The sequence below is a fragment of the Syngnathus acus genome, chromosome 3 (genome assembly GCF_901709675.1).
Source record: "Syngnathus acus chromosome 3, fSynAcu1.2, whole genome shotgun sequence".
NCBI classification, from domain to species: domain Eukaryota; kingdom Metazoa; phylum Chordata; class Actinopteri; order Syngnathiformes; family Syngnathidae; genus Syngnathus; species Syngnathus acus.
The window spans coordinates 11,122,832-11,144,580 of NC_051089.1; the positions used below are offsets into that span (position 1 = coordinate 11,122,832).

A 21,749-nucleotide genomic window follows, 5' to 3' on the forward strand; every position below is an offset into this window, starting at 1 on the left:
TCAATTTTATACTGACATTTCTGTGTAAAGCCATTGCACAAGGCAGGCAACCCATGCATTTGTCCTTGATCTCGATCCGAAGGGACTCTGGGAGAGAGCTGACATTGGCCCATACAATCAATGGCAAAACTGCTTTGGACACTACATTGACAACCTTGAGTCCCCACAAAAGGCCTCCTAACTCGCTGATGCCGTATTTTAACAAGTACTGAGAAACTTCGTAGACACTGCAATTATGTGTCCGAATTTTGGGAATTTCCTTAATGGGGCCCCTTCTATCAGGCTCGTTGTCAAACATTCCCAGAATAAAATTAAGCAAAGTTATATCACTTGGAAGAGGGGAAAAAAATAGGTTATTCATACAACATTTGACCATTTTACCGTGTATTTGATTAATTGTTATTCATTATGTATGTCAGTGATTTAATATAAGCTTCTCTGCTTAGCCATTGCCCAGGTGTTTGTTTTGTGGGGGAGGCTTCTTGCCTGGCCCCGCACTCAACTGAAAACAATGTTCTAGGAGTCAATCTTGAAACACTGGCAAAACGAATCTGTGCGGGGATGTACATGAGCCTGCACTGCTATCTGCTGGTAAAAAGGGAGACGCACACTCTAGGAACTGCAATATTTGGATGCTTTTACAGGTAGGTCGTGCGCTGAATTCTCACGCCCCAAAATTAACTATATGATGATAAAATTTGATACCAAGAAAATAGAAATAAAATGAAAAATGTATTCATATTTCACAATTACCAGCCATTTAATCTATACACACACACACATATATATATATATATATATATATATATATATATATATATATATATATATATATGTGTTTAAAAGTTATTTTAAAAATTCTATTTGACACTCATGTAGCACCCCGCTCCCCAACCCCATTGTGTAATATTAAAATATAATCTGTTTTTTATCCAACAGACTCCATACAAGCGGCATCCTGTTGAACATGGCCAGTCGCATCCCTCGCTGGGGATTAGGTGATACTATTTCATACAGCCTTTGAAGGCCGCTCATATAATCTGCTCTAATCTAAGCAGGACATCACCAGATGAGCAACGACAACCGAGAGTACTGGATTTGCTGTTCAAGAGAAATCAACGTGTGGCTGTCGTCGAGTCAGACAACATGTCCATCACTACCTGTCAGAAAGTTACTTTGATATCATGCTCGGTCCTCTGTGTATCTCTCTTCTTACCCAGGATGCTTTTACCCAGAGCCAAAAAGGAGATGGAACAGCTGCAGGGTGAGGAGATTCATCATATCATCATCCATCCACCTTTGGTCTTATTTTTGCTGCTGCCAGCTGTTGCATTAGACAAGAGTGTGTTTGGTCTGGTCATGTTGTTGCCTAAACATGTATTGTTATGGAAAAATCATACGATATAAGCATTAGCATATGTGATACTTTTACTTTGTATTTTAACGTTTCATTACATTTTGTATTGCCATTTTGTAAGCTGTAGATCACAATATTTGCATGATTAAAGTGTAATATTGTTGTTGTCTTGTTTAGCTGGTCCTGGGTTCCATCCCCCAGGGATATATCAGGTGTCTAATGACCCAGAGCAGTGGGGTGCTGACCAGGTTCACTCCATGACATACATCGCTGAGGTCACTGCTAAAGTCAGAAGCATTGGACAAAATAGTAAAAAACACAACTTGATGGCTCAAGTCATACCCATATATGGGTTTGGGATTCTTCTTTACATCCTCTATATAATCTACAAGGTTGTTATTATTATTATGGTTCATTATTATTATTATAATACAACAATACCTTAACCATCCCATTCCTGTTGACAGTTGACTTACAAAGACAAGAATGCAAAACCAGGACATTACAGAACAACTATGAGCATGGAGAAGAATATAGGTGAGTGCAGTACTCTAATTATTAGTGTAAATATAAATCGATGCAATTCATCTGATACAACTACTCAAAATACACCCACAAGAAATGAAAACAGAGCGCACAGCTCTAAAATCAGCAGAAAGACTGACGCTAATGCTATGAGAATGAGGGCATCATAGTCACTATAATATAGGACGCAATAATATGAAAGTGAAATACAGTTTACTATTTTTGTGTGATCTTAATTACCGCTTTACTGTGTCCGTCATTTCCATAGATTTAAGGAACTGAGCCCTCAATGAAACAAAGTATTTCAGCAAATCCTTCTGTATACTGACAATAGATTTATGAAACACTCATCCTTGAAGTGCTTTGCAAAGACAAGCAGATGTGGAAACTTTATCCTGAAAAAAGAAATTTAACCAGGCACTACTGATTCTGGGGGACGGTATAATGAGTCGTGTGGATTAATGCATCTAACAATTGAACACTTTGATCTCTCCAAATCAGCATACTTGAGTTGTTTGGACTACAAACTTCTCTCCAAGTAATAAAGATGGCGGATTTGCGAAACCGTTTGGCCACACGCATTACCTTGTATGGTAGTCCCCAAAAGATGTGACGTGATAGATAAAAATACGTAGTAGAAAAAGGAGAAAACTGAACGGAGTAAAAAATAGCCCCCAAACAGATCATAAAAGTATCTCTGCAACACCTGGAGGGACAGATTACGCTTTTCTACAATCTTGGAGACTTCAAGTGCACAATAAAATGAATATAAATGAAAAAAATGTGGATTCTTCATGATACGTCTGGGATGTGTACTGTGTACACTAAAAACCACTATTAGTAACTGGGAGTTTCCGTGATTGTCATTTTATTTCCATACGTGTTTCTTTTAGCAACTGACGATGAGCTACAGGAGCGACTACTTGACTCAGAAAGGATCATGGCAAGGATTGTCTCAGGAAATACTTGTGCGTCTGGGAGGTTAGTTTGATGATACGGCGCACATATAACACAGAAATGCAATCATGGTGAAATAAATCACTTGATTCCTGGGAATTAAATGAATTTTTGAAACCAAAAAGCAGCTGTTTTGCAGCATGCACACCTTACTGCCACCATTGAATATCAACTCAGAGACTCAGGGTCATGATTCCGCTTTGTCACTTTTCTGCCCCGTAGTGGAAGACGCAGGCGAAGTAAATCGACTCCAACAAAGAAAGAAGAGAAACTTCTCAGGCAGCTAAGGCAGATCGCACAACTGATGCAAGAAGGCCGTGTGGAGGCTGCCTCTCCAGAGATGGAGGCAGAGCAAGTCCCTTACAGTGCAGACTGGGAAGGTACATGTCCTCTGCCTCTTTCTTACAACTTGCCACAAACTTTCCTTTCTTAACAATTGAAAGTGGTTTTGTCTTTTCTGCCCTACTGCCTCCTAAGTACTTGTGCATATAAGATTATGTTGGACCTTAAAATAAACCGAGCATCAGCCCAAAACCAATTCCTGGTATCAGATGTATGACAGAAGCGAGAACCTTACACAGGAGTTATATCTTATTTATATATGGTCTGGGAAGGCACTAATGCAACAAGTAGCAAATAAGAAAAGATGTGACAGGGCCAGAAAGAAAGAAGTAGTGAGCCAGGCAGCAGTGGGAATAGCTCTGTCGTGCCAAACAAATTTAAAATGAATTGCGTGCAAATGACAATAACCTGTCTGTTATTTATCCTTTTTTGAATTTGGCACTTGTATTCTTGCACTCTTATGCGCTGCTGTGACAAGTAAATTTCCCCGCTGTGGGATGAATAAAGTTATATCATCATCATCACATACAAGGAAGATACAGTATCATAAGGGCTAAGTAAAACAATTAAAAGACAGACTGCACATCAAGCAACTAAATCCTATAGGTGTGCGTCTAGGGCAGGGCTCGGCAACACAAAATGTTCAAAGAGCCATATTGGCCCAAATAAACCAAAAACCATACCTGCAAAAATCTAAAAGCCTTTTATAAGGCAACATAGATTGTCAATACATAAGTTGTATGCCTACTATTAAAATAACTAAATAGGCTACAAATACAAAACGAACATTCATTATTAATAGCTTATTTCCGCTGCAGCGCATGCTGGGGAGAATTACGCACCACATGACTACTGAGTTTAGCCGAATTTCCAATACAATATTAATGTGTTAGAGTTCACGTACCTGCATAGCAGAGCTGTCTGTTCAATATCGGTCACGTCACACGACTCATCACAGGCCATTGGAAAGTTGGAGCTGAATTGATGTCCTTGATTTGCTGATCGGTGATAGTTTGCCTTCACTCTTTTTGCGGAGAGAGGCATGGCTTTAATTTGCTGAATGATCTCGGTTTTGGTTTTGCAGTCCGAAAATAGGCACTCTGATATTTTTAATGAATGAATCCTTCATGGACTCGCCATCGGTGAATGGTTTTCCGCGCTTTATTATCTCCTGGGCTGCAACAAAACTTGCAGCAGTAGTAGAGTTTGCAGATGCAATCCACTTCTTGAAACAGTTTTTTCGGTTCCCAAATTTCTCCACCAGCACTGCAATTGCACCTTTGCGCTCAGTTCCAACTGGGTGATCGGCAGCAAATTTAGCATGCCTTAGCCGAAAATGTCGCTCCAAATTGCTCTTCTTGTTATTTGACAACTTCTCATTGCAAAGCAAACATGCAGGCAATCCTTCAGCATTGGCAATGAAAGCAAATCGTTCAGTCCATTCTTTATTAAAGCCTCTGTTCTCATCAGCAATGGTTCTCTTTTTGCCTTTTGAATCCATGGCACATTACTCACACACCTATTTACAGCTCACCTGTGCTGTGTCGCAGGATATTACGCAATTTTGATATTTTTCACCATTCTGAAATTCGGTATTTTTAATATATTTACAACTACATGCATTTTTACAGCATAAGAATGTTTGTGTCATGATTACCATCTAAAAACAATATTTAAAAAACCAAACATTTTTCCATTTACACGCATTATTGCAAAAACTCCAGGGAGCCACTAGGGGCGTGCTAAAGAGCCGCACGCGGCTCTGGAGCCGCGGGTTGTCGACCCTAGTGAATCTCCATAAGGACAGGGGCAAAGGCCATGTTTATTCCAGGAATGAAGATGCTCATTTTACAAAAAAACAATTCTAATATTCTCTGAAAAGAAAAAACGTTTTTCTTTTTTTTATAGGTTACCCCGAGGAGATTTACCCTGAGTATGAAGGACCCGATTACAAATGTGAACTTGACCGATTGGCCCCAGATGAGTTTGTCAACCAGCCCACTGCGGAGGCCCTGGCAGAGCGAATGGAGCAAGAGGAAGAAGAAGTTGTAGCAAGGAAACTATCCATAGTACAAGAGGAGGATGAAGAAGAGGAGGAAGGTGAGGATGTGGAGGAACAGGAGGAGAAAGATGAAGAGGAGGAGGTAGAGGAAGAAGAGGAGGAAGAAGAGGGTGAGGAGCAGATAGCAGAAGAAGAGGAGGAGGAAGAGGAGGAGGAGGAAGCAGAAGCTGAGAAAAGACTTTTGCTGGTTCCACTTGCCTCCCAAACTGCTACAAATACACAGCATGAGAGATTAGGTCTGCAAGTACAGAATGAGCTGCAACGTCACAAAGGAGGGAGGAAGCATATTAGTTTTAATGACAGCAGAAATGTATTTCACTACCCAAAAGAAGATACCTATGAGGAGGAGATGGAGAAGGAGGAAGAAGATGAGGATGCTGATGTGGATGAAGATGATGGGACAGAGGTAGAAGAGGACGAGGAGGAAGCTGATGAGGAAGATCCAGTGACAGAGGCGGAGAGACTTGAGTTTAGTAGTGCAGGATGTCCCAACCCTGAGGAAGAGGCAGAGCAGGAAGAAGCAGAGTCTTTGCCAATGATAGCTTTTGCAGAGTGTGACAGTAATGTCCACAGAGACATTCCCAAAGAGGTCAGTGGGCTGAGGATGCGAAACAGGAGGGAGATATGAAGTGTTTCCTTTCCTAAGTCTGAGCTTCTCCGCTGTTATCCATTTGTAAATGGTTAAACGACTATGGTTTTACTCTATTGACCACTTGAAATGATCATTTTATACTCTCAGGTAGTGTACTTTTGTCAGATTAATTTTATTTCTGAATTATTTCATTAACGGAGGGGGATCAACAATTTTGTCCTTGCGCATATGTTATTGAATGTCGTTTTGGTCATTTTTGTGAGGGAATGTAAAAGTTTGAAAGCTCTCATAAATGTTTTTTTACTATGTCACTTTGGGGTTGTTATATAGTAAAACCTGAACGTGTTTTATGATGCGTAGAACTCAAAGTAAATTCTCAATTATATTACAACATCACTTTATGATATGCTTTGAGTAACTTTTGCATGTTTTACGAGGGCAACCGTAAACATAAAGAAGTTTTATTTGCTCATCTTTGTTGTCATAATCAAAGAGTGTTTATACCGTCACATAATTCATACATACGGCATTCACTGTACATCATCACAAGCACTGAAAACAAAGTGAGAGAAGCAGGGGATTATGAACACGGACCGAAAAGCAGACTTCACAGCAAAGTATCAACAATTTTGCAATAGAAATCCAGAATAGTTAGAACACAATTAAGTACAAGAATAGCACATCTGATAGAGATTTCCTCGTGATCCACAGTATTCCACATTTGTGGAATCAGAGATTGTTCTTTGCCTTCATTCGTTTTTTGTTTTTTTTAATAATGGTAAAGTACAAAATGTTGAGAAAGGAAGTCACCCAGCGCCTAAATTTCTCTATAGAAACTTAGGCTACTGCTTTTTAGATGAGGAACGTACTCAACTGTCACATCAGAGGAGTATAAAAATATTCCGAAGACGCAAATCGATGCAATATGCAAGTGTTGAGGCTGTGACAAATCCATGTCCTTTGTTACATTTTCAAGAGACATCAGACAAAAGCAGAATTTCACATCGGAGTGAAATGTAATGAGACTTCAAGAATATAATCTCGAAGCAAGTCATAATGGAACTGATTCAACAGATTCTTCTATTTGGGCTTCTAATCAATAATGTTTGAATCATTTAAAGCAACTCTATGCCTTTCTACACTGGCGGAACGAGGGAGGGAGGGGGGCACTGGCCCAGGAATATGATTAGACCCCCCCAGATGCCAGGCTAGATCATTTACTTTGGGGAATTTTCAGATTTTTCCAGGATTTTTTCCCCCCACTTTTACACCTGTCACTCGATGAGAACAAATAAGGAGTTTTCATAAGATTTTTTTGGGAATCCTTTGGGTTTGTAAGCTTGTGCTTGTTTGTTTTACAGACCCTCAGATACATCCCTGGCACCTCCATAGGGTGCCGAATGAAAAAAATCCTTGCTCCGCCAGTGCCTGTCTACTGTTTAGTGACTGCAACCTACCAAGTGCATGTAAGCTTAGCAAGAACAGAAAGCGCTTACTTAACAGCCAAAGCACCACACTGCAGTAATCAAAGGCACACGAAAGGATTTACAACTATCTCATCCACTACCGGCTTTAAATTAAAGTGCACCATTATTCTATACATTCACATATGTGTGACCCAGTGACGACGATATTGTACGGTACACAGCACAGGTTAACATGCTTTTGCCCTGCTCAGGTCCAATCGTTTTGTGTGGATGTTTTGTCTTTGATGTGCTTGTAGCTCCACAGAGCCAATACTGTCCAAAGAACAAATCATAGAATAAATACATAAATAACAAAATAAATAGCTTTTGACATGCGTGTTATTTTGAATCTAGGAAATCGTATAAGTATTCATGCTTGAGGATGTGGGCTTTTTGTTTTTGTTTCACCTTGGGTTATTTTCATGACAGGTACATAAGATGTAGCGAACTTAAAAAATGTACAGTTTGCAATTAATTATTAGTCACATTAGTCGCAATGTTAAACCGCTCTAGCTGGTACTTAAAAGGAACAGTGGTTCTTTAGAATAAACAGATACTCCAACATTTTTACAAAACAAATTGATTTTTTGTTTTTTTAAAGTGGAGTACACTTTGTGCTTGATGCCCTTTACTGAGCATCTTTGCTGCCCACACCACCCCACCACACGCATCCATGCAGAAGTTGAGGCCAACAAAGCATTTTGTGATGTGCAGGGTGCCCGTGGTACTCTGTTTTGGAGTTTGCAGCCCGAGTGTTACACAAACAGCCCTTGATGAGACCACACATAGACCAGATGGCCTTTAGGCTGCTGTCTATTCGCAGGCTAACTTGCTGTCGAAGCTGGAAAGAGCAATGGCAAAGGCTTGAAGGGCGCACATTGGGTAGTTATAGTCCATGGTGAAGACGTCCTCTGCTACACGCCCAAACTGCATCACGATGTAGTCAGCTGAAAAGACAGACAGGAAATAAGAGCTTGAAATGTTTGCAAATTACCATGCTTCTATACTCATAACATAAAAATGAAGATGGCTGATCACTCTTTAACTACTCAGGTTCATGGAACTCACGGTCGTTGTCGTGAATGATTTGGAAATTTTTGACAGAGGCCTGAGTGACTCTGCCGTGGAAGTTGAGCACATACGATTGTGTGTCATCATTCCACACTGGAGTTTTGTTATGAAGTTCAATAACACTCTCTGTGTTCTTGTTCTGCCACCTTGCCAGCAATGACTCATGTTCCTAAAAAGGAAACAACACAACAGAGTCAGTCAAAAAGCTCAGTTCAATATCCCAATGTGGATGTTTTAGAGGATGAATTGGAGAAACATACATTCCGTGGGCGAATTGACACTCTCTCATGGTCCATGTTCATTCCTGGGATAATAACGCTCATTTTACGAGGTCCCTTGAATCCCAAGACATTGGTTTCCTAGATTTAAAAGATCGACATGTAGTTTTAATCCAAAACATATGGCGAAAATATCACTATAGTGACTATGTTTCCATGCAGTCATTAAACGATGCATGCAAGTTTTCAGGTGTTTTTGTTTTGAGCTAGCATACAAAATGTCTTTGACCTGTAAAATAATTCTAGTCTCGAAAAAATAAGACTACAGGAACTCACATAGCAGATGGCTGCGAGCTCTTGGCGCATGTTGCTGTCCTCAAGGCTGGTGGTGGTCTTCATAGGGTTGACACCACTGTCATATACAGTGAACTTGGTCCCCATGAGATTTGACCTGTGATGGCATTAAACAAGTAAGCTCCTACTTGCTTCTTTATAGTAAGGGAAATGAATTTCATCAGAAGACTTGACCTCTGCACTCCGTCAACTAGAGGCCGAAGATTCCCTTTTCCGCTTTTCATGTCATTCAATACTTGCCCCATCAATTGCATTCATGTTTTTATCTTCCTTGTATCGTATGTACAGAGCAGTGCAATGACAAACATCTTCACAAGAACTACATGTATCATCATAATGATGACATTATGAGTGATGCCATAAAGTGTTTTATTCAAAGCATTTCAATTTAATGAATATGCACTGTTGGGGTGAAGCGCCTGTTGCCATGACTGATGCTTTGGGGTTTTAAGAGAGCAGAATGTGGAAATGCAAAATGGATTGACCTTTAACCCAGATGATCTGGATAAGCATGATTGTAACTAGAATAATGCCTGATCAGCAGAAGGACTTGCACCTACAACTTCCGATGGCTTTGTAACTAGAAACCTTTACAAAGACAAGTTCCTCCAGCTTGAGGTAAGTTTGTGATTACGCTGTGCAAGTGCATAAAATATGAAAGGCAGTTCTGCGACAGTATGGGAATCATCTTCACATGAACTGTCAGATGGATTATATGACAAGGGAATGACACTGTGTGATATCACATTGTTTTTGGGGCGGAGCTAAAGCTTGTCACTGCTTCACTGCAAAAACTACCTCGTATTTAAAATTCAAACATTTTGTTGTAGCTTATCCTCCACAATAGGGAACTATTTAAAACACAATGAAAACATGTATTTTAAGTGTTCAAAGGCGTCATACATATTTGTAATTAGTCTTCAAATCTGTTAAGAGACCATCAAAAGCTTAATGTAAATGTATTACTCAATAAATGCTTCCAATTTTTGGTTATTTTAGCCAAATGGATGGACAAGGAGATGGAGACCATAATGGTCCGAATCGTAAGTACCCGATAAACATGATTTCTATTTCCATTTGGTATACGTTGTCACCGACAAGCTTTCGTTGTCTTACAGGCCACCATATTCACATTCCTACAGAAGATCAACCACCGAATGGAGACAATAATGACATGGAATTTATCTTCCTCTTGCATTTTATCATAAATCATCATATGAGGGTCTTCAGACAAAACCAAATTGGCTTTGTCAATGACAACATTGTTAATGTCCACATTGAAAATCACGCTGATCATTTTAATCATATAATTGAAGAGAATGAAGAAAATGAAGATGATGATGATTTTGCAGATGAGGTTCAGATAGAAGTCAACCAGGAAGAAGAAGAAGAAGAAGACGAAGAAGAACCTCAGCCAGGACCATCGAGAAATTATTCAAGGGATGATGCTGAACAGGAAGAGGAAACAAGAATTAGGAAACGTTCCTGGTGGTGGCACGAGTTTGAATATACGTCTGACAGCAGTTTGGATCTAGATAATGATGAAGAACTTCTACTTGGTAGATCCAAGGAAAGGTTAAGAGATGAAATAGATTCAGAAGATATCGAATCGCTTGAAAGTGTCCATGAACTTGCAAGCTGTGCTGATCTGGCTGAGGAAGGAGAAGGGACCAAAGAGAGCCAAGACCTCAGTGAGCAGGAAGCAAAGAAAACCGCTGTGCCTGGAACTTCGAGGCTGTGTCTGACAGAAAAGGCTGGACACCTGTCTGAAACAAAAGGAGAAAAATATTTCCAGTGGTGGCATGGAGTTGAAGATAACAGCTCGGACAGCGGCACTGACTTGGATGTCGAAGAAAATTCTCTTCCCTGTCCTTCGGAAACTAAGTCAAGAGATGAATCGGTAGAGGAAAAGGGAGAGAATGATTTGCAGGACAACGTCTCATCAATGCCTAATTGTGTCCATCGGCTGGCACAAAGCATTACGGAGACTGATATGACTGAGGGGGGGCAAGCTTCCGTGGAAGACGTACGTTGTAGTGCACAAGAGGCAGAGGAGCATCCGGAACCGGATCAAAGGACGAGGTGAGGTTTGACATGAATTTGTAAGAAGGCTTTGATGATAACTGTTCTGACACAAGCACTGATTTTGATTTTTTCATTACTACCAGAGGGTGGATGGATCTTGATGGATCTTAGAAAAGCTCGGGGAATTCCGAAGATTAAAAAAATGCAAATGACTACTAAGTAGCCATCTTGCTCGCAGCTCTGGGAAAATCATCATGTCCGAGGGAAGAGCTTCCACCCAAGGCACAGGTTTGGGTGAGCTTGAAGCAATGAATGACCTGCTGCCGACAGAGAAGTGGACAGAAAACAACGGCTAAGGGAGACAAAAAGAAGACAAGGAGTTTCACTACTTCACGACAGTCAACAGCATGCTCAAGTTGCTACCTGAGTCATTGCTTAAATGGGAGCAGGCCTTGAGAGGCTGAGTTAAAGACGTTTTGCCATGTAGCACAGAGAAGAGGTTCAAACTGTGACGCAAATCATTTCAGATCCACTGTTGTCCCTGAATGCGTTCAATGAACGAAAGCTTGAACTTGTTCATATTTTGGATGAACGTGAAATGAACATAGCACATTTTTGCTTCTTGAACGTTTTTGTGAACGCGCTCATTCTTGGGTCAATGAACAGTTTTGAACGGCAGTTCTTTTGTGTTCAAGGGTGCCAGGTTTTCTATTCTAAGACTTCAAAATAAAACCCCGCTAAACACACTGTAAACAAGGCTCAAATAGGCGATTTGGCAACCCAGCCAAATATTAAATGTGACGTGTGCATGGAGGAGCGAACAAAGCATGATAACGCTTCGGTTGATGCAAACTCATATGTCGCACGACAAGCAAGCAGGTTAAGAAATAATACATTCACAAAAAATGAAAAGTTAGTTAAAGCAAATACAATGTTACTTTAAATGTTTTGCACATTGAATACTTCATTTGTACATCCTTTGTTTCCTACCTCAGTCAGGCACCCACAGCAGATTGTGTTTACACATTCTGGACCACAGTCATGTTTTTGTTCAATTCATTAAAAGAAAAGGACAGTTCAAGCAATTTTGTCTTGTATTTGAGATTGTGAGGTGATCGCAGCACCTGGATACTAGTGGGAATGGAATGGGTGAAAACAATGAGAAAATGCCAATATGCCATTAGGGGGAAGAAAAGAATTATGAACTTTTCATTTTTGGAACAATAGAACTTAGTTTAAAAAAAAAATGCAATTATGAACTAAACAAGGTCATATTACAATTTGTGAACTGAACTTTGAAGTATTTCATGTAGAAAATAAACATTCCCAACACTGTTCAGATCCAAAGAGGCCAGACTTTGTAGCACTAATATGTATACGACAAAGGGTTGGGCTAGGACTGACAGTCGATGTGGACAATGTGTTTGTCTTGACCTTTGGAGGACCTTACAGACTATGTACAGAACAAGGCTTTAATACATCATAACACTTCCTGTGACATCGTGGTGTTGCTTAGATGCCACACAGCTGGGATCACACAATGTTTTAAGGTTTTTAACTTGTTCATAGGATTCCATAATTTTCAGTACAGTGGATGAAAAATATCTACACACCCCTGTTTTTTAACATAAATAATGAGACCACAAGAAATAATTCCAAAACTTTTTCCACCAATCATGTGGACTATAACCTGCACAGCTTTATTGAAAAAAGTATCTCTTGGAGGAGGAAATGATAATATAATAATCACATTTGAATTGTTAAATGAATTGGGAGTTGATATCGCAACCTAAATTCAGTATGATCAGACTTTTAGTACCGGTACCGTTAAACCCAATTTCACAATGATCCAGTGCCCAGGCCATAGAAACACAAATATAAAGATACATGATACAACACACCAGATTTACCTCAATTTACCAATGAAGCTTTCTCCACCTCTGGACAGATCAGTGGGATCAATGGAGATGAGGTAATTGGAGGTTTTACTCTTTTTTCTCTTCCGGCCCGCTAACAGAAACACCTGAGACAAAACAAAGTACAGTAATTCATTCTATTTCTTTTTTTGATAATATTTTAACACTGCCCAGTCTACGTCATCCTCACCTTCTTGCCATCTTCTCGTTCCAAGTGCAGGTAATAGGTGGGATACATGCCTCTGTCCATGCCTTTCTTATCCCTGGTGATTCTACACTTCACTCGGACCCCCTGCGGTGCAGGTCGCAATGAAAACTCTTCAAGGTCTTCCACATCAATGGCCGGTTCATTGACCGGTGGAGTTGGTGCTGATGCAACCTCCTGTAGAAGTGAAAAAATTAAAAGTGAAAGTTGGTTTGGTTGGATTAAGAAAAATGTCTTTCAACTGAGACTGGCATTAAACAGCTTGAGGCAAGCACTCCTGGTTGTTGTGACATTTGTTGCCCCCATCTCGTGCCCGCAATTTAAGACATAAAAATTGGCCATCTGACAGCTCATGTCTCATAAATTGGGTCATTCAAAACATTTTTAATTTGAATTTATCACAAGATGAGTTGCTTACAAGTCCACCAGATATTGAGTAGAACTGCCTGTGAGATCCTCCAAACAAAATCATTGTATTTGTAATGAGATATTTATCCAAAAAATAACAGACTTTTGGGGAGTAAAAGAAAAGAGTAACAACAACAACAAATAAGGCCATGGATAATACACTATGGTTTCAAAGCATACTTTTACCTTGCAAGACTTTTTACTGGTGGCCGAGCCTGGTCTTGTGTTGTTATTGAGCTGTGAGGAAGTTGAGCTAATTTCATCGTCATCATCTTCTTCCTCATCAAAATTCATACTGCTTGATATGCCTTCAGAGATCACAACAAAAAAATGAATAAAGTGTTAATGGATGCCAATTTTCAAAATAGCATTCTGGTTCAGCAACTTGATTGGAAATGAGGCTTTGGTAATGTAGACGCGAAACCAAAACAAACTGCACCTTTTTTGAGCATGGTCACCCGTAGGTCCTGCTTGCTCTGTGACGGAGTGCAGCTCATAACTGGCTCGCTCTCGCCATCCTCTGCCGAGGGGTGACCCACTGTTAGAATTTGGATTTGGCCGTCCTCTGACTGGCAGGCCAGGCTGTCCATGCCTGCTGAGCCACAAACAAATGACAGAGTGCACCAGAACACAGCTGTTGCATTGCTCGGAGAAAAATGAGCATGCATAACTCCAGAGTTGAATCACCAGATTTAGGACTTGCTTGTAAAATGAAAAACTCGACTTGATAGTCATGAGACACAACTTTAAACTCAAATAGTTTATTTACTGAAGTTGAAGTTTCCCACTGTGTATTGTTTTTTTTTGTTCCGTTAGATTTGTCTCTTGCTTGGTCTTTGGCCCTGTCTGTCAATCCAAGAAGCTTGTGAATCGTTCATCTTAAATTGTGTCTGTGTCTGACTGACGGGTTGTCATTGGGCTGACCTTTGTGCTTCCCTCTCCTCTCCTTCTTGTCGCTGCCTGTTTGAGGAGTGGAGCTGGCTGACGCTCTGCCTTTTTTTGCTGAGCGAGGCGGCTGCAGGTCTGCTTTCATCTTCAGCTCCTCCTGCTTGGCTTCTTGCACTAAACAGAAGTAGTCAAAGTCACACTAGCAACTCTCAGGCAGGATGCATGCAAAATATGTGTTAAAAAAATAAATAGAACACTGTATACATAGACTAACTAAACTTAGGTACAGTTGCACAACCTAATGAGCTGCAATCCTTATTTTACTGCAGCTCTTAATGGTGTTCATTAGGTTGTCAAGGTGTACCGAATGGCAAGGCTATCGAGATGCATTTTGGTAAATACATACTTCAAATTAATTGAAAGAGAAGAGCATATATAAACCTGAAGGATTTAATAAAAAGATGACTAGGTGTCAGAGGATTCAGATTTTGCAGCGCGCCGATAAGGCTATTATTTCCTTTCTCTGCAGAATATTAAGCTGCAGCGGGACATTTTTCCAATGTACTTTTTCCAGGCTGAGTGACAGCTCATGAACCTGAGCTCAGAGGTGGAAATTAGATTTGTGCTTTGATTTCTGTGTGCCGGCACATGCAGTTTGCCCTGCAGAAACTCACCAAAGAACATTTCAGGTGTCATTTGGCCATAACATTTGGTTTAATTCTTTACTGCAGCTCTTTCTATTTAATTAGATAAGTAGTATGCCGTGTTTTTTGTCTTTTTAGTCATATGCCTACTAGCTTTGTTTATTGTTTTAATGTTTGTAAAGGCTTGCTCAAGCAATGAATGAATGAATAAATAAATACGTAAATCAATCAATAAATACAAAAACAGTTCCACAATCGATTCACAATAATTAATTACATCTTGTTAAGGATCTGGATGAAGGCTGCAATACTGTACTGTGTTAGCCATAGTTCCAAAGGTTGGCCCGGTGGAGTCTGTTAAGAACGATTGTTCTTTAAAAGTCACAAATAGACCCCGACCAGTCCCATTTATCAGACAGAGTGAAATGGGTCCAACTAACCATGGTAGATGGTGCTGCTGTTACTGCTGAGGTAGGATTCCACCAAAGGAGCCTGCTCCTCACTCTGTTTGGTGCGACGGGTGCGAGATCGTCCATCCACATTAGACTGGACCATCAGGGGTTCTTGACGCTTCTTCTTCTGCTTTTGTTCAAGGAGCACTCGCTGTACATGAAAGCAATACATTTTTAGGCTCATACCGCTTTCATGTGATCTTAGATCGAGCCATTCCTCTGGACTGTCACCCACATGTTCATTTCCCATCCAGAATTCATCAAATATTCAAGGCTTCTATTAATGGAGGATTCAGCGAAGAGCGTGAGCTCCAAGCTTGTCGTCATTGTCAGGTTGGCTGTGTGTCCTGAATTTAAGGCTAGAGTTACTTGCTGTAGAGAGTACAATGTGAATTACACACCAAAGTGAGCATATCATCAGTGAGCATACTGACCCATGTGGCTTGCATGAGTCAAAGATTATAGAAGGGTAGGTATGCAGAACACAGCAGGGGACTGACAAGGTGAGTATAAAAAGTCTACACACCCCTTCAAATGACTTTTTTGTGAAATCATTTCAAAACCTTTCCTGCCATTACTATATTTTTGGACTGTCACACTTTTTTAATGCAGGCAATATATTCTTATTAATTTCTGTCTCCCCAGGCAATACATACAGATGTAACCTTACTTTTATGAACGTCTGATTTCTTAACAGATCCTAAATCAATTCTCTGTGATGATACACTTTGTTCGGCACTGAGAGTATAAAATAGATCAGGCATAAAAAGCTTTCATCTGTTAGTGGAACACCACAGAGACCAGCTGACCTTTAGAGGCCACACGCCGGCACTGCAGGAAGTGGTGTCAGGATAAAAGTGCTGTTTTATCGCATGATGTCAACGTGTTCCTCTATTGCAGTGATTCCCGACCAGCGGCCGTAGCACTCCAGTGGGTCGAGAGAGCTCATAAGTGGGGGCCATGGTAAAATATACTGTTTCACTTCTTATGTCAAAGCATCTTTATTTATGAATTACACAAATATTTTTGTTCATCAATCTTGGCCAGGGGTGAACAACTATCGGATTGCGGGCTGGCCGTATGTGGCCCAAACCCACACTCTGCGTGGGCCATGATTAGATAAAAAAAAAATGGAATAATGTCCCGCTCACCCCAAAAAATTGTTTTATGTTTTTGTCACACTCTATAAAATGTTTGGTCAAATATTGAACTGTAACATTTACCTGCCGATCAAGCTTCTGTTGTCGGAGGTTGGTGCCCTCATCATCTAAAGTGCTGCAAAAAAAATACAAACACAAAGATAACATACAGAAAAATGTTAACAGTTTATTCGGGTCAATATTAAACCATATACTGATGGAGTGGACATGTTAGATCCTTGTGGTAGTCATTTTAATGTGCATTTCTTTTTAATACGTTTAACAGCATTTTATTATAGTGTATAGCTGTCTGCAGATCATTGAGTCTTTTTTATTTTCATTTTAAGTTTTAATGAATTGATCAATTGGCAAACACACTACCTTATACCGTGCTGATCTAAAATCTTGGCTCATTACCTGCGCCAGGTCACCATGGTGACAAGTGCTGCTGCAGAATAAGTTCACTTCAGCGGATGACATCAAACCCTATTAATAGGGACACTGCTAACCAGTCAGACAAATGAACAAGTGTAATCATCGTGCCATGATGAAAGCGTATTACTGGCTTTTATTTTGGGGGGGTATAGAGTTAGAGAGAGAGAGAGAGAGAGAGAGAGAGAGAGAGAGAGAGAGAGAGAGAGAGAGAGAGAGAGAGAGAGAGAGAGAGAGAGAGAGAGAGAGAGAGAGAGAGAGAGATGCAAATTTGTGGAGGTTTACTGTACTGCCTATCACAATACTACCTTCTCACTAATGTTGTGAATATGAAAATGATTTTGTTTTATACAGTCTCTTTACAGAAAATGCTTGTACACTGCATGATAGTAATGTTCATATTCTAACTGAAGCTTTTTATGAGTTTGTTAATATGAGAACATGGTGTTGCTACACTTGTTATTTGAAAATGAGAACTATAGGGAACATATGGACAACAGCGTCTGTCAGAAGAGGTTCAACAGCTTGTGAAGTGCTTTTGGGATTTGGATCTAATACATCATATTGACTCACACAATCTCGCTGATATTGCAACAGAGAATCTGCTGCTGCTGTGACTTCTGGTCGGCAGCATGATTACAAGTCACTGCAGCAATGACGACGACTGGCTTGGCACACAAGTGGCTGCACAATGTCAAGCGCATATCTGATTTGCCGTCATTAAATGCATTTTGTGAGTTTTGCCTCGCTGAGCAGAGTGTTCTTCCAAACACAACTGGGTAATATCCCGGTCTCTACAAACAGCCGTATTGACTTAAATCTTATCTGACTTGATGGCGCTCAGTACACTGACTTAATGTCATTGGTCTGAGCAAATGTTTAAAGGTCAGTGTAGCACAAGCAATGAGAGTAAAATTAGATTCTGAATGATTTCAAAGATGGCAGAGGTTTATGTTTATAAAGCATACGAAGGCAAGTGAAAAATAATCACCAAGTCTGAAAGAAAAGTGTTTTGACAATATTGTATAGGAACACTATTTTATTATTGATACAACCCTAAAATCAGACAGTGTTACCTTTTCTGGTATTGAATAACTGTAACTAAATTAATTTAAATTCAACAGAGAGCAATCTGTGTACCTTATGCTTGCAGTTTTAACAGTGATGTGGTCCAATGTTTTTAAATAATTTTTACTTTTGACTAAACGACAAATTGATACGGTGGTGTTATTTCCATTGCTCTTTTTGCTGAGACAAAAGACAGCAAACCGCCTCTTCGTATGGCATTTGGCTGTTTTTTGTTACCCTTCTGTACTAATCCCCACTTCATATTTCCTGAGCTTTGAAAATATCACTGATTGTTCCTTCAACTCTCAAGGCTCGACATCTGAAAGAGAAACATCAATGGCTCCTAATTAAAGGCAATGAGGTGTACTCCAGAAGAACTATAAAGGAAGATGAAGAATAGAAACCTATGACATGGCGAAGGGAAACAGACAAATGTCGATGACTAAATTAAAAGTCCCTGTAAAGTGCATATAGTCAATGTCTTGTAAATTCGACACAGCACAGCAAAGAGTGTTGACAACTTTGTTTTGAGTGTTAACAAATTTGAATGATTAGAAAACTCACTGGGTATATAAAATGAGCCTTCAAAATCATTAAAAATCAAGCCATTCTCTCCACTCTCAACTGCTGTAGGTATTTTCCGCTGAATGTGAAACAATGCTTCGCTCAACTGTCAACTGTCAATCAAACACCAATACTATCACCTAGAAAAAAAAAGGTGGCCCTGTCACTGGCTGTCACATCGGGCATTTTAACACCCCCCACTATTCTGCCTTTCTTTATGTTATATGTGCACACTCAAGGCCAACATCGAGGCGCACGAAAGCAACCTTGACATATTTAGATAGATAATTGCACGTTACAGTTGCACTGGACAACTGCTGGCGCAAGTTCTTATCTAGAGGGGGAGGGGCAAATCATGCCAGATTCCAAAATGTGTCAAGCGGTGCTGTTTTAACCACGCACAAGAAAAACTGAAATGCTGAAAAACTGTTTACCACAATAGCTCCATATCTGATTTCGACATAGTTCTCAGTCTTTGTACTTGTTTTCAGAAATTATCATCAAACATTGTATAAGGAATTTAGAAATCACTCTCAAATATTACTTACTGTGCATGGGCTCATATCTCCCGGCACCACTGTAATCCTGTTTGAATCGTACAATAAATTAAATCAACTAGAATTTTGGTTCTTCAGCAGAGCATTGAATTCTCATTATAAATAAATCAGGATCCCTTTAAAGGTGTGGATACAATAAATTACATTCACTTTTCTCTGTTATTGTGACGTTTCAAGAGGGGAAGTGCTCAGCTAATTTCATGGGCTCCAGTGTGACGTTTCATGCAATTGTTTTTTGTTGTTGCTGTTTTCAATGTTTACTGTATGAGCGATGGGTTCTGCTATTGAGTTCTATTCAAGTTGGGCAATAGTGATTTACTCTCTATATGCTTAATATAATAACAGTGCTGAAAAGCCAGTTCGGCATGAGTCACAAACATTGTATTCCAATCACACCCGCATTGAGGTTGAGATGTTAAAAATGACAGAGGGGAAATAGCGCAGTTCGTTCAAATGTGAGAAGGGAGGCTTACACAGATGCAATAAAAAAGTATTTGCCTCCCACTCTGTGTGAAACGTACGGACAAACAAAGTCCTCCACGTTCGCAATCAGTTAGTGTGTGAATAGGCATGAAACAGGAAGATAATGAATCAAACAGAATTATTCCCATGGAGGTCCAAAAATTCATTATGCTCGAGAGTCTTGTTCAGCAACCCACAGATGGTGAGCAGTGCCTGGGCCTTTGTTGATCTTTGAAGGTAGCCTTGTTAGTAAAAAATGTTCTCTTGTTGGTATAGTGCTTTAATTGTATTCATTCATTCATTCATCATCCGAACTGCTTATTCTTATGATGGCCGCGGGCATGCTGGAGCCTATCCCAGCAGTCTTTAGGGTGGTTGGCAACTGAAATTGCCGCCAGCCAATCTCAGGGCAAACAGAGACAAACAACCATTCACGCTCACAATCACACTCACAGAAACCAGAGGACCCGGAGGAAACCCACACAGGCACGGGGAGAACATGCAAACTACACAGAAGCCGGAATCAATGATTCATTGGAGGTTTTATTTTCGGACTATTTACAAACAATTATCTCTTGGCAATCTTCAGACCCGCATGCATGTGATTCAACAGCAACATGGCTGCTGTGAAGAACACATCAATAAATACGGCGAGTCTTGTTTAATGTTCATAGCGCAATGCGTGAAAAAATAGTTGGAAGGAAATGAATCACGTGACTGCTGCTCAAACCGAACTTGAAGGTGAAGAGCTTGTTTCGTGGTGGCATATACCGTGGATATAAATACAGCGGGGCAACAACTACTTAGGTGGTCTTTTTTATGCTTCTTTCAATTGTAGTATATTATATAATACATCAATTTTTTTATAGTGCTTATATGCCTTCGGTGAGAAGCGGGGTAAACCCTGGATTGTCGCCAGCTAATCACATACCATAGACAATTAAGCATTCAAACTCACACCAAAGGACAATAACGAGTCTTCAATGAGGCTAATGATTTTTGAATGTACGAGCAAAAAATCCAAACTCCACACAGGAAGGCAGGAGTCCGGATTCGAACCGTCAAACCTACCAGGCCGACGCGCTAACAAATGAACTGCTGCGTCATCACCCCAACCAAAATCATTTGTGAGAATTCAGGTGCAGCAATGTTGATCGTTTTTAGTGTATAATCACGTCAACCACACATTTGCGTCAGAGAGCTCAACGCACCGATGCTGCCAAGCCTGAAGAAAAAAAAACACATATGCCAGTCACACCCACCAGCCTGTACAAGGCGTTAATGGTGCAGTGCCCCTGGTCACAAACACACACAAGAAAATGCTTTGAAAATCGCACTTGCTTGTACACAAGTTACACTAATTTCATGACTGAATCGGTGATTTCTATTCAATATACGTATCCGAAAGAAAGGAAAACTGTTGGATTCAAAACAAAATTTGCTTGATTGGGCAACCTCACGTTAGAACCCCCCCCTTAAAAAAAAATCACTCCTCTGATGTTTCTTGCTGTCCTAGTTAGATTCCCACAGCAGAGAGGGAAGGGGGATTGAATCGAAAAGTCTAACACCGGTGAGGTGTGCAAGTACAAGTATGTGTTTGTGTGAAATGTCGCCCATATTTCCAGAAAATAAGCACACCGCATCCTGTATTTCTAATGAGATGAGGCAGCCCATGGATTTTTAACGAGACCCACACAAAATGAGGCAAACTGTTTATTGTGTAACCGACGACCTCTCTGTCCCCGCTTTCTCACTTGTCTTCCTTAAATTTTAGACATGGGAAATTTATTTAACATTTATTTGCTCCTACCACTGACTGCCTGCCCTCTTTCTTTTTTCTTTTTGCATATTTTGCTAGTTAATCATAAAGAATGAGAAATCCGAAATGTCACATCTTTTAAAGAAACAATGGAAACACAACTTTAAGATGATTTTATGCCGTAAAATAATACTATTCTTGTAACTGGCATTATAATACTAGTTGACAGAAAATATTTATCTAAAAATGTATTGACAATTCAAATTGGATTTTTAGTATTCGGCAT

At 40.0% G+C, this 21,749-nt stretch overlaps 2 protein-coding genes across 4 annotated transcripts in view; one reads left to right on the top strand and one right to left on the bottom strand.

The window, feature by feature from the left end:
- The first annotated feature begins 942 nt into the window (after nt 1-942).
- On the top strand, nt 943-5,871 carry ric3a (RIC3 acetylcholine receptor chaperone a). Its single transcript, XM_037248051.1, has 7 exons — nt 943-1,264; nt 1,535-1,749; nt 1,825-2,051; nt 2,384-2,420; nt 2,727-2,863; nt 3,062-3,219; nt 5,090-5,871. Exons 1-7 carry the CDS (start codon nt 1,147-1,149, stop codon nt 5,869-5,871), a joined length of 1,674 nt encoding a protein of 557 aa, XP_037103946.1. The 5' UTR covers nt 943-1,146.
- Nucleotides 5,872-6,275: 404 nt separating this feature from the next.
- Nucleotides 6,276-21,749, bottom strand: part of tub (TUB bipartite transcription factor) — a 31,056-nt gene continuing 15,582 nt past the window's right edge. For 2 of the 3 annotated variants that reach the window (XM_037247655.1, XM_037247657.1), the window contains exons 2-12: nt 16,706-16,757; nt 15,471-15,633; nt 14,423-14,560; nt 13,938-14,093; nt 13,685-13,806; nt 13,076-13,267; nt 12,880-12,992; nt 8,927-9,041; nt 8,633-8,731; nt 8,370-8,541; nt 6,276-8,248 (exon numbers count right to left, since the gene is read on the bottom strand). In XM_037247655.1, the coding sequence (XP_037103550.1) occupies nt 8,115-8,248; nt 8,370-8,541; nt 8,633-8,731; nt 8,927-9,041; nt 12,880-12,992; nt 13,076-13,267; nt 13,685-13,806; nt 13,938-14,093; nt 14,423-14,560; nt 15,471-15,633; nt 16,706-16,757 (1,456 nt within the window). In that variant the 3' untranslated portion in view covers nt 6,276-8,114. The remainder of the gene's footprint in view (nt 8,249-8,369; nt 8,542-8,632; nt 8,732-8,926; nt 9,042-12,879; nt 12,993-13,075; nt 13,268-13,684; nt 13,807-13,937; nt 14,094-14,422; nt 14,561-15,470; nt 15,634-16,705; nt 16,758-21,749) is intronic. The other variant, XM_037247656.1, reaches the window with a different exon arrangement.

Bases quoted from the DNA above. Each gene is read 5' to 3' on its own strand.
- ric3a (XM_037248051.1), top strand. From the start codon at position 1,147: ATGTCCATCACTACCTGTCAGAAAGTTACTTTGATATCATGCTCGGTC. The intron at 1,265-1,534 runs GTGAGGAGATTC...TGTCTTGTTTAG, and splicing joins GGAGATGGAACAGCTGCAGG to CTGGTCCTGGGTTCCATCCC. The intron at 2,864-3,061 runs GTTAGTTTGATG...TCTGCCCCGTAG, and splicing joins AATACTTGTGCGTCTGGGAG to TGGAAGACGCAGGCGAAGTA.